This window comes from Hoplias malabaricus, chromosome Y (genome assembly GCF_029633855.1).
Source record: "Hoplias malabaricus isolate fHopMal1 chromosome Y, fHopMal1.hap1, whole genome shotgun sequence".
Taxonomy (NCBI): Eukaryota; Metazoa; Chordata; class Actinopteri; order Characiformes; family Erythrinidae; genus Hoplias; species Hoplias malabaricus.
The window spans coordinates 54,857,204-54,868,783 of record NC_089820.1 but is presented as its reverse complement, the minus strand read 5'-3'; the positions used below and the strand labels follow the sequence as shown (position 1 = coordinate 54,868,783).

The window sequence follows — 11,580 nt, the reverse complement described above, 5'->3', positions numbered from 1 at the left end:
AACAGGCGAAGTAAGTGTCCTTACCCTGTTTACCTCCATGTTACAGAGGCTCTTGAACACCTTTCGTTGGTGTCCTTACATGCCCATATTGTTGGAAAAGCGCCAGTGAAATGAGCTACAGATAACGGAGTGAGCGGAGGGTCCTTTCCAAAGTGTCCGTTTAAAGTGGACAAATTTAGTCCATGTTCTGGATATTTTGGGATCTTTGGGCCGTTTGTGCACAGATGTCCCACTGTACATTGAATGATTGCAGCCAAAAACAACACACCTTTTCATCATTTTGCATTAAATTAAGTGCAGCTTCTAGAGTTGTTGTCCACCATCTACGTCACAGGCAAGACGCCTATTAGAGTTTCCCAACACCTTTGGGGGGGGGGGGGACCAACGGTCTTTTAAACCTTATTCCTTCAATTAGTAAGAAATAACATGTTTTCTGACTATCAATAAACACAAGTTAGGAACTCAAACTCCACTGTATTTGTTTGACACTTTCATAGAGCTGGTGCTTAGCGTTCAAGGCTTCTGTAGACATTATTAGACAATGTGGTAAAACCTCGAAAAGCGTCCTTTCTAGTGTCCTGCATATTAATTATAATATATATATATAGTGCACCAGTATGCAAGTAAACAATGTACAAAGCATATACACACTGAACTATCACTGAATTAGGAACACGTACCTTGTATCTACACTCATTGTCTATTTTATCAGCTCCACCGACAGTACAGGAGCACTTTATAGTTCTACAATTACAGACTTTAGTTCATCTGTTTTTCTCCATTCTTTCTTGTTCCCATTTCACCCTGCCCTTCAATGGTCAGGACCACCACAGGTCTGGTACGAGTGGATCAGACACAGTGGGGCTGCTAGAGTTTTTTGTAAAGCCGTCAATACCACTGCTGGACTGAAAAATTCCTCCACCCAACATTGTCCAGTAGGTGGCGTCCTATGTCCACTGATGGAGAACTAGAAGACGACCAAAGCAAACTGTGCAGTAAGAGTTGCGGTACTCTCTCTGATTTTATATCTACGAGGTGGACCCAGAGGTAGGTGTGTCATAGAGTGGACAGTGAGTGGACACAGTGTTTAAAATCTTGAGCAGATCCGCTGTGTCTGATCCACTCAGCACAACAACACATCACCACAGTTTGTAAGTAGAGTGTTGTCAGTGAAGCTGATGAAATTGGACAGTGAATGTACTGTAGATACAAGGTAGGTGTTCCTAATCCAGTGATAATTCAGTGTAAATAACTATAGAAATAGATGTAGACATTTTAAACAGCTGAGTGTGCGAGGCTTGGGTCCTTTATACAAATGTAGACAAACTGTGTAAACATATCTAACAAAACAGGAGTGTGTGATAAACCGAGTGCCTAAACCTCTAGGTGTGTGTAGTTCACAAGTTCATAACGCAGAGCACTATGTAGGGAGTGTGGATCCATTTGAGACTCAGCCCAATGCGCGTTCATGTTTTCACAGCTCGTTGCTGATTGGTCAGGCGCTTCGGTGGAAGTGACGCATTAGTTAAAGATGGCCCGGTGTGTTTGGTAAATGTGAAACTTACTGTGTTTAGAGTTTTTAAACTGTAGAATTCACTAATGCTTCGTTTACTGTAGAAACTTAGGGTCCCGTAAATACAGCAACATGGAAAACACGCGGTCTACAGAAGCTCGGACACTGGCGGTCAGTGTGAGATAGAGTAACAGTGTCGTGGTGTAAGGTCACTGCTCCCTGTAGTCAGCACTGAAGGTGTGGATGTTTGTAAATATGTGGACTGTGATGTGTATAAAAGTCCTCTCTGGTCGCTCAGTTCAGAGAGGACTCCGTGGGACGTTTCAGGGAAAGTCTGCAGTGAATGGGAATAAAACTCAAGCCTGTGTTTGTAGAAGCTCTTCATTTACACAAACGCACAGGACTGGCTCTGAGCCTCCTTGGAGGGTCCTGTTCTTTGGAAGCGATGATTTTGCTGTGGAATCATTAAAACGCCTTCATGCTTCTAGGTAAGACACTTGTTATTTAATATTCATATGAATTGTGTTGCGTATAATTGTGTATTAAACTGGTTCCAAGTGGGGGCGGCACGGTGGCGCAGAAGGTAGTGTGTCAGTCACACAGCTCCAGGGGCCTGGAGGTTGTGGGTTCGATTCCCGCTCCGGGTGACTGTCTGTGAGGAGTGTGGTGTGTTCTCTCTGTGTCTGCGTGGGTTTCCTTCGGGTGACTGTCTGTGAGGAGTGTGGTGTGTTCTCCCTGTGTCTGCGTGGGTTTCCTCCGGGTGACTGTCTGTGAGGAGTGTGGTGTGTTCTCCCTGTGTCTGTGTGGGTTTCCTCCAGGAGTGTGGTGTGTTCTCCCTGTGTCAGCGTGGGTTTCCTCCAGGTGACTGTCTGTGAGGAGTGTGGTGTGTTCTCCCTGTGTCAGCGTGGGTTTCCGGGTGCTCTGGTTTCCTCCCAGAGTCCAAAAACACACGTTGGTAGGTGGATTGGCGACTCAAAGTGTCCGTGTGTGTGTTGCCCTATGAAGGACTGGCGCCCCCTCCAGGGTGTATTCCTGCCTTGTGCCCAATGATTCCAGGTAGGCTCTGGACCCACTGCAACCCTGAACTGGATAAATGCTTACAGATAATAAATGAATGGTTCCAATTGTCCAAACTCAAGTCTAGTGTCCTCATGAAATTTAATTCCAGTCCTAATTTATACAAACTACAGTCGTGATTTTGAACATGATTATTATGTATTTTTAAAATGATTAATATTTACCTTCCAGTGGAGATGGAGCCGTGGTGGATTTGCTCGAGGTCGTGACACTGTCCAGTAGTGTTCCCATCCATAAATACGCACAACAGCACAAACTCAGAGTACACAGCTGGCCAGATGTGGACTTCAGTAGCCAGTTTGATGTTGGAGTTGTGGTGTCTTTTGGCTGCCTTCTTCAAGAGCGTGTTATCAACAAACTGCCATAGTAAGAAATAATTTTGCTTTCACAAGCGCTTCTGATTTCTGTTTCTGGGAACGTTTGCAAACGTTAGTTATGTCCACAAGCTCACAGGTTTTAATTTTAACAGTGGGATACTCAATGTCCATCCCAGTCTTCTGCCTCGCTGGCGAGGTCCAGCGCCAGTGTTTCACACAGTTCTACATGGAGATAAACTCACTGGAGTCAGCATCATGCAGATCAGGCCAAAGAGGTATTTCCATTTTTGTTTGGGAATAGTTTGGCAGCACTTCCTGTGAATCCTGTATTGATACATCTTTATAAATGCATTTTAAGGCGTTATGTGGCACATGTTATGTAATCAAAGCTTTGGCAGAAGCCTGTATTGTTGCTTTAAATAAAATGTAAATCACTATAATGTTATTTATTTAAGTACTTTTGATTTTCTTTTAGGTTTGATGTGGGTCCAATACTCAATCAGGAGCTTTTTCCGGTTCCTCACAAGGTCACAGCTGAGGAGCTGGGAGCTGCTTTGGCTGTCAAGGGAGCCGAGCTGGTAACCTACTTCTGAATATACAGAATTGATAACTGATCAGTTTTCATAAACTACATAAATCTGGAATAAGGCTGTTATATAGATGTACCACATTTGGTATAGATACAAAATTCTATTAGAACACAATAGATAAGAACAGATAAGTCCTTTACAGTCCCATGTAAGTACCATACATTTGAATGCATCCAGTAACGTGATTATGATAATGATATATGAATATGTTTAATAGTCAGATTTCATTTTACAGTTAATAAACACACTGAGAAACCTTCCAGAAAAAATAGCAAACAGAAGAGAGCAGAACAAAGACGGTGCGACGTTTGGTAAGAGAAGGAGTCTTCACAACACTCACAAGTACCAATTATAAACACGTAAAGAATAAAAAACACTAACGCTGTTTCATTTTCAGCTCCTAAAATCAGTTCCGCTTTGAGCTGGCTGGTTTGGGAGGAGCAGACGTGTGACGGGATTGATCGTCTGTATCGTGCTATTGGGTCAAGGGTAAGACTCTTTGAGCAGTTGATTGAATCCATAAATTGTTCATTATGACAAATACAACATTAAGATTTTTTTTTATAAATGAATAGATTCCTTTAAGAACTGTTTGGATGGGCAAGCAGATCAAACTTCTGGACTTTGTTGGTCAGTGCCACCCACATTTAGGTATGACACTGTTTCATTTTCCTCATACATAATTCATTCAATCATTATCTGTAAGCGCTTATCCAGAGCCTACCTGGAATCATTGGGCGCAAGGCAGGAATACACCCTGGAGGGGGCGCCAGTCCTTCACAGGGCAACACAGACACACACTCACACCTACGGACACTTTTGATTTGCCAGTCCACCTACCACCATGTGTTTTTGGACTGTGGGAGGAAACCCACGCGGACACAGAGAGAACACACCACACTCCTCACAGACAGTCACCCGGAGGAAACCCACGCAGACACAGGGAGAACACACCACACTCCTCACAGACAGTCACCCGGAGGAAACCCACGCAGACACAGGGAGAACACACCACACTCCTCACAGACAGTCACCCGGAGGAACCCCACGCAGACACAGGGAGAACACACCACACTCCTCACAGACAGTCACCTGGAGGAAACCCACGCAGACACAGGGAGAACACACCACACTCCTCACAGATACTCACCCGGAGCGGGAATCGAACCCACAACCTCCAGGTCCCTGGAGCTGTGTGACTGCGACACCTACCTGCTGCTCCACTGTGCCGCCCCTCTCATACATAATCAACATCTTAAATTAGAGATTATAATGTCATAATAAAATAAAGGCTAATAATCGCGTCATCATACTGTTATCTGTTAAGATCTGTTAGCTAGAAAATGTAAGCTTGATGCCAACAGAAATGCACTTGATAAATGTATATTTTTTCTTTCAATATTTGAATATTCTTTCTTCTGGAGCAGGTTCACTTTCCGCTGCAGTTCCAGGGTCCATCCGTTACCAAAAGGAATCAAACACGCTGCTAGTCCGTTGCAAGGTGAAATGCAGAGGCTTTGTCTTGTAAAATGTATTTAATGTTTCACACACAGCCATATTTGTTTTTGGTTTATTATATAAACAGTTTTAATTTATTTGCACCTCTATATTTTGATACTGAATACTATACAAAGTAAAATATTTACACTGCTTTTCTCCTTTCAGGACGGCTGGGTTGGGTTTAAATCTGTGAAGCTGAAGAAAAGTTTGTCAGCAGCAGATTTCTACAATGGATATCTTCACCAGAGCTTTCTGAAGAAATCCCTATCACAGAGCAGCTGCCGATTTCAGAGCTACAGAGAGACCACTCAGCACTGTTCTTTTGGAAATGATAAACCCTTACTCTTCAACACAGGAGTCCATTAAACTCCAGCTGTGAACACAGATGAAAAACTCAATGTTTTATAATGATTTTGCAAATCTTTGTCTGTTTTAAGACAATGGTATCCACTGCTTCTCTGTTGTAAAATACTAGTCCAATGTTGCAAAGATAAAGTCCAGTGTATGCTGATGAATGTGGATATTTTAAAGAAGAATTTATTTGAAAAGTGTGCAGTTTTATTATTGTTTACACACAGAAGTCTTGAAATTACGTTGATACGTAAATATACAAAAAATTACAAGCATTGTCCCATGGAGCTCTAAGCTTCTCTACTTTACAATGAACAAACAGAACATGCCTTTTGTGAAGATCAATTCAAAACTGATCCTATGTTTTATTAATTGTGAGTTCATTTGGTTTCCCAAATGACACTGTACACCTTAAATATACAAATACGTTAACAAATGAACATAACCTTCACGCTGTGCACACAACCACTCAGACAAGTTCAGGGAGAAGAAGAAAAAAAATATGTATTTATTAATGTACAGGGGTTGGACGATGAAAGTGAAACACCTGGTTTTAGACCACAGTAATTTATTAGTGTGGTGTAGGGCCTCCTTTTGCGGCCGATACAGCGTCAGTTCGTCTTGGGAATGACATACACAAGTCCTGCACAGTGGTCAGGGGGGTTTGAAGCCATTCTTCTTGCAGGATAGTGGCCAGGTCTCTACGTGATGCTGGTGGAGGAAAACGTTTCCTGACTCGCTCCTCCAAAACACCCCAAAGTGGCTCAATAATATTTAGATCTGGTGACTGTGCAGGCCATGGGAGATGTTCAACTTCACTTTCATGTTCATCAAACCAATCTCTCACCAGTCTTGCTGTGTGTATTGGTGCATTGTCGTCCTGATACACGGCACCGCCTTCAGGACACAGTGTTTGAACCATTGGATGCACATGGTCCTCCAGAATGGTTCGGTAGTCCTTGGCAGTGACGCGCACATCTAGCACAAGTATTGGACCATGATATGGCAGCCCAAACCATCACTGATCCACCACCATTTTTCACTCTGGGCATGCAACAGTCTGGATGTGGGGAAAACAGTAACGGTGGACTCATCAGAGAACAATACATGTTTCACATTATCCACAGCCCATTATTTGCGCTCCTTGCACCATTGAAGCCGATGTTTGGCATTGGCATGAGTGACCAAAGGTGTGGCTACAGCAGCCCGGCCGTGTGTATTGACCCCGTGGAGCTCCCGACGGACAGTTCTGGTGGAAACAGGAGAGTTGAGGTGCACATTTAATTCTGCCGTGATCTGGGCAGCCGTGGTTTTATGTTTTTTGGATACAATCCGGGTCAGCACCCGAACATCCCTTTCAGACAGCTCCTTCTTGCATCCACAGTTAATCCTGTTGGATATGTTTTGTTGCCCCCTCCAGGGTGTATTCCCGCCTTGCGCTCAATGATTCCAGGTAGGCTCTGGACCCACCGCGACCCTGAATTGGATAAGGGTTACAGATAATGAATGAATGAATGAATGATATGTTTTGTTCTTCTTGGTGGTACGCTGACATTACCCTGGATACCGTGGCTCTTGATCCATCACAAAGACTTCTTGGTCACAGATGCGCCAGCAAGACGTGCACCAACAATTTGTCCTCTTTTGAACTCTGGTATGTCACCCATAATGTTGTGTGCATTGCAATATTTTAAGAAAACTGTGCTCTTACCCTCTGCTAATTAACCCTTCACACTGCTCTTACTGGTGCAATGTGCAGTTAATGAAGATTGGACACCAGGCTGCTCCAATTTAGCCATGAATCCTCCCACACTACAATGACAGGTGTTTCAGGTTCATTGTCCAACCCCTGTATAACAAATATTTTCACTAGTATATTGTCTTTATTGATTTTTTATATATAGACTCCATAATGTATAATAAATAATCAGAGGCTGAAGTGTCAGTGTGCTGTTCAGTATTTTCTATACATTTGGCAAACATCAAAAGCCATTTTTGTTTATTTTCATCTTGAGTTTATGAATTATTCATTCATTATCTGTAAGCGCTTATCCAATTCAGGGCCGCGGTGGGTCCAGAGCCTACCTGGAATCATAGGGCGCAAGGTGGGAACACACCCTGGAGGGGGCGCCAGTCCTTCACAGGGCAACACAGACACACACACACTTTTTTGAGCCGCCAATCCATGTGTTTTTTGGACTGTGGGAGGAAACCGGAGCACCCGGAGGAAACCCACGCGGACACGCGGAGAACACACCACACTCCTCACAGACAGTCGGGAATCGAACCCACAACCTCCAAGCCCCTGGAGCTGTGTGACACTACCTGCTGCGCCACTGTGCCACCCCCACCTCTAAATTTGAGTTTAGCTTATTGCTAGGCTATTGTCATGAATAATGTTGGTTATTTAGCTAGATACTGTCATAACAGTCAGTCATAACGGTGTTTTACCGCGGCGTTATTCAGCTCTTGTCCAACAGTGACGTCACGGTTGCGTTCAAGAATTTCCGTAGCGAGCTCGAGTTTTTCCGTCAATTTAATAAAATTGTCAGTTTTAAAGCAAATTAAGCTGCTATTTTCATTTTAACTCATACTTATCCAATATGTTTAATTTTGCAAATAGGATAATTTCCTGTTCTCTGTGGAGAATATGTACTTTTTTTCACTTGAGATTTAACTAAGTATGTCAATCTTTTGGTGCCCCCACCAAACAAAGACTGTCACCCCTAGTCCTAACATAATTAACTCCTAAATATAGACTTTCTCTTCTCGTCCACCCTCAGGTATCAAGGGAATATCGTTTTGTTTTTTTGTTTTTTTCTAGTTAACACATCAGTGTGGTTGTGTTTACACAGTAGAAGACGTATGTTCAAAAAATTTGTCAATTCCATGGATGAGCGTTTAAACTTTGAAACTGCTGGGGCAGATTTATACAGCTACAGTTCCCTAGTTTTCGTTCCCTAAAGAGTCAGTCAATGAGGGGACGAGGCAAAAGGAGAAAAGGCCTCGATTTGAGACACACGCTGACAACTGGTTCCCTATTGGACAAAAATCCTTTGCGCACGTAGGTGAAGCCCCACCTACTTTGAATCCTGCTCTCCTATTGGCGGACGGATTTGTTTATTCCAGCGACTTTAGACAAGTTGGGTTTTACTCGGTGCCTGTCAGAGATCTGTCAGCTACGGAGCCTAGCGCCGCGGACTGTGAGTAAAACTCATTTAATCCAGCGGTACAGTGTTTGTGCTCGTATGAAGACAGATGTGATACTGTCAGGCTGTGGTTCAGTTTATTTGCGTAGTGTATGCTTCAGTTTTGTTATTTATTTCAGAGCTAGCAGACTCTTAGCGAATAAGCTAGTTTAGCTTTAGCTTCTCAGCTAACTGTGACTGTCATAAATGTACACAGTCAGACATGTCCTTATAAACCGTCATTTTCACAAATAGAGTTGAGTCTGTGCAGCTTCTTTAATTCTCATTTTCGTTATTATTATGAGGCTTCTGTTTCACAGGAAAGCTGCTTTGTTTTTTTCTCAGTGATGTATTATGTAAGTACATTTTAAATAAATTAATTCGTTTATATGTGCACTCTAATATTCTACGCTCATTGTAAATTTTATCTGCTCCGTTCCTATAGGAACGTTGTAGTTCTTTAATTATAGGCTGTATATTTTGTGTTCTGCATACATTATCACCTTGTTCTTCAATGGCCAGCACCACCACAGAGAAAGTATTGGCACTGCACTCACAATGGTGTGGTGGAGTGTGCCTTGCACTGGTCATAAGTGGATCAGACACAGCAGTGCTGCCTAAAATTTTTAAAACTTTATTGTCACTGCCATTCAGTGTCCTCTGAAGCACCGATGACCAACATGAGCAACTGTCTCTGACTTTGCCAATGCATGGACAGTAAGTAGACACAGATTTAAAAACTCCAACAGCACTGATGTGTCTGTTCCACGCTAACACTAACACACCACCACAACGAGCCGAGAATGATCCACTTCTCACGCTGTCGTTAGAGCTGATTAAAAAATGGAAAGTGATTGTATAAACACGGAGGATGATTTATGTTCTGGCTTATCAGTGCATAGCTGTTCGCTCCAGTGGCTCCTGTTCCATGGCTGACAGGTTCTATATAAATTTTTGTTAAGCTGCACAATAGCTAATAAAGAGATAGGAGCATTAGAGCAGTTAAATGACCCATGACTGGAGTAACATTTACAACTACAGTGAAAACCCACTCTCAGTTTCCACAGGGACCATATAAAGTGAATCTTTGGGCGTTTTGACCAGAAATCATATTGTGAAGGTTGACATTTTTTTGACTTTGAATAAATCAGCACATGTTCATTTGGAGAAATGCTGGAAAAAGCCTCGGATCACATGCATTCCTCTCTAGTAACACGAGCAGAACTAAGGTAACATTATCCTCTGGGTGCTGGTGTTTTGAATGAGAAAAAGCGATGTGTGAAACCTACAGGTGAGTTGACTCCCTGTACGAGATAAAAATCTTTCACGCAGCAGTTGTTGTGTTCAGTAGGAACTGGGAGACTTCACAAACAGGCTGGGAATATTAATTGGCTGGTACATGATATCTTAAGATAAGATAACAGTCAAACACTTTTCTTAAAGGTGCAAGGCAGAATGACAGGCTTTAGCTTTTTATTTTAGAGAGTAAAGATTTAGAAAACGAGAATTACAGTTCCGAACCATCTACTGTTCCTATAATGATAGAAGCTGGGTGTATTGAGTGGTTCCAAAGTTCCCAGTAACTCATTGCATGTCTTTGAATGCTTATGACATAGCAGTAGAGGAAAAAAAACATCTTCTTCTACTTCTTTTTGAGAACGGATTTAGGCTCTTTAACCCACTGCTGAGTGTGAACCTCTAGGATAAAGGAGGCTTTCCAGTACATGATGTAATACTCCGTGTAGGTGACGGCTAATCCTGTTATGTATAGAGCCAGGTTTAAAATCTTAGATGCAGCACATATCTCCGTAAACTGGATTATTGGAGTGTAGCCTTTTTTGTTTTAAAACATTATATTAAACCGATTGTTGGGTGTTTGTACATTTGGGCTACTTTTACTTTAAAAATCCTCCTGGCTGTGTAGTACCTTGCTGACTCAGTAGAAGGTAGATTAGGTATAATTATCACGCTCAAACATCTGCGTCAAGGAAAATGAGGCTTTCTGATGTAGGGCATGTTTTGCATTGATTTAGCCATGGGCTGCTCTCTCAGAGTTTAAATTTAGTATCTTGTGTGTCAAAGTTTGTTTTTCTCAGGTTGGTCTGTGGCATATAATAGGTATGAACAAATGCTAATGAATGTGCTCTTGCTGTGGTTGAGATGAGCTGGAACCCTGTGTTTATGACCAGTCTCTTAGGTCTGTTTCTGTTTTTGCAGTTTGTTGGATCTGCGCAGGTCAGGGCAGAAGTTACAGTGGATGCTTGAAATTTCCTCCATTCCAGAGAGACCACCCCAGGTGTGGGTGACTAACTGGACCTGACGTGTGTCCTGCGCGGTTTCTTTTCTGGTCTGTTTCACTACCTTTATGCTACAGGGGTTGGACCGTGAAACTGAAACCCCTGTCATTGTAGTGTGGGAGGCTTCACGGCTGAATTGGAGCAGCCTGGTGGACAATCTTCATTCATTACACATTGCACCAGTAAGACCATGTGCATCCAATGGTTCAAACACTGTGTCCTGAAGGCGGTGCCGTGTATCAGGACGACAACGCACCAATACACACAGCAAGACTGGTGAAAGACTGGTTTGATGAACATGAAAGTGAAGTTGAACATCTCCCATGGCCTGCACACTCACCAGATCTAAATATAATTGAGCCACTTTGGGGTGTTGTGGAGGAGCGAGTCAGGACACGTTTTCCTCCACCAGCATCACGTAGAGACCTGGCCACTATCCTGCAAGAAGAATGGCGTAAAATCCCTCTGACCACTGTGCAGGACTTGTGTATGTCATTCCCAAGACAAACTGACGCTGTATTGGCCGCAAAAAGAGGCCCTACACCATACTAATAAATTACTGTGGTCTAAAACCAGGTGTTTCACTTTCATTGTCCAACCCCTGTACAGCTGCACAAATGACATTGTGTCTTAATTGTTATTGTGAGGTTGACTTTTTGACTTTTACAGAGCCGCTTAAACATCACAATGGTTTTATGCAGTTTTACCTAAATGCAGTTATGGTTTTACCAAAGGAAGTGAGTTTAT

General features: G+C 42.7%; 2 protein-coding genes across 5 annotated transcripts in view; both read left to right on the top strand.

The window, feature by feature from the left end:
* Window positions 1–1,520: 1,520 nt before the first annotated feature.
* Window positions 1,521–5,526, top strand: LOC136679325 (methionyl-tRNA formyltransferase, mitochondrial-like). The gene is made up of 9 exons (XM_066657777.1): window positions 1,521–2,001; window positions 2,762–2,956; window positions 3,060–3,182; window positions 3,383–3,485; window positions 3,733–3,808; window positions 3,895–3,986; window positions 4,073–4,148; window positions 4,925–4,998; window positions 5,163–5,526. Exons 1-9 carry the CDS (start codon window positions 1,757–1,759, stop codon window positions 5,361–5,363), a joined length of 1,185 nt encoding a protein of 394 aa, XP_066513874.1. The 5' UTR covers window positions 1,521–1,756; the 3' UTR covers window positions 5,364–5,526.
* A 2,985-nt stretch (window positions 5,527–8,511) lies between these two features.
* The window catches only part of LOC136678643 (inositol hexakisphosphate and diphosphoinositol-pentakisphosphate kinase 2-like), a 54,003-nt gene continuing 50,934 nt past the window's right edge, over window positions 8,512–11,580 (top strand). For 3 of the 4 annotated variants that reach the window (XM_066656718.1, XM_066656716.1, XM_066656719.1), the window contains exon 1: window positions 8,512–8,551. The gene's annotated coding sequence lies outside the window, so the exon portion shown is untranslated. Of the gene's footprint in view, window positions 8,552–10,753; window positions 10,884–11,580 lie in introns of all 4 variants that reach the window. The other variant, XM_066656717.1, reaches the window with a different exon arrangement.

Bases quoted from the DNA above. Each gene is read 5' to 3' on its own strand.
- LOC136679325 (XM_066657777.1), top strand. From the start codon at position 1,757: ATGTTTGTAAATATGTGGACTGTGATGTGTATAAAAGTCCTCTCTGGT. The intron at 2,957-3,059 runs GTAAGAAATAAT...TAATTTTAACAG, and splicing joins GTTATCAACAAACTGCCATA to TGGGATACTCAATGTCCATC. The intron at 3,183-3,382 runs GTATTTCCATTT...ATTTTCTTTTAG, and splicing joins ATGCAGATCAGGCCAAAGAG to GTTTGATGTGGGTCCAATAC.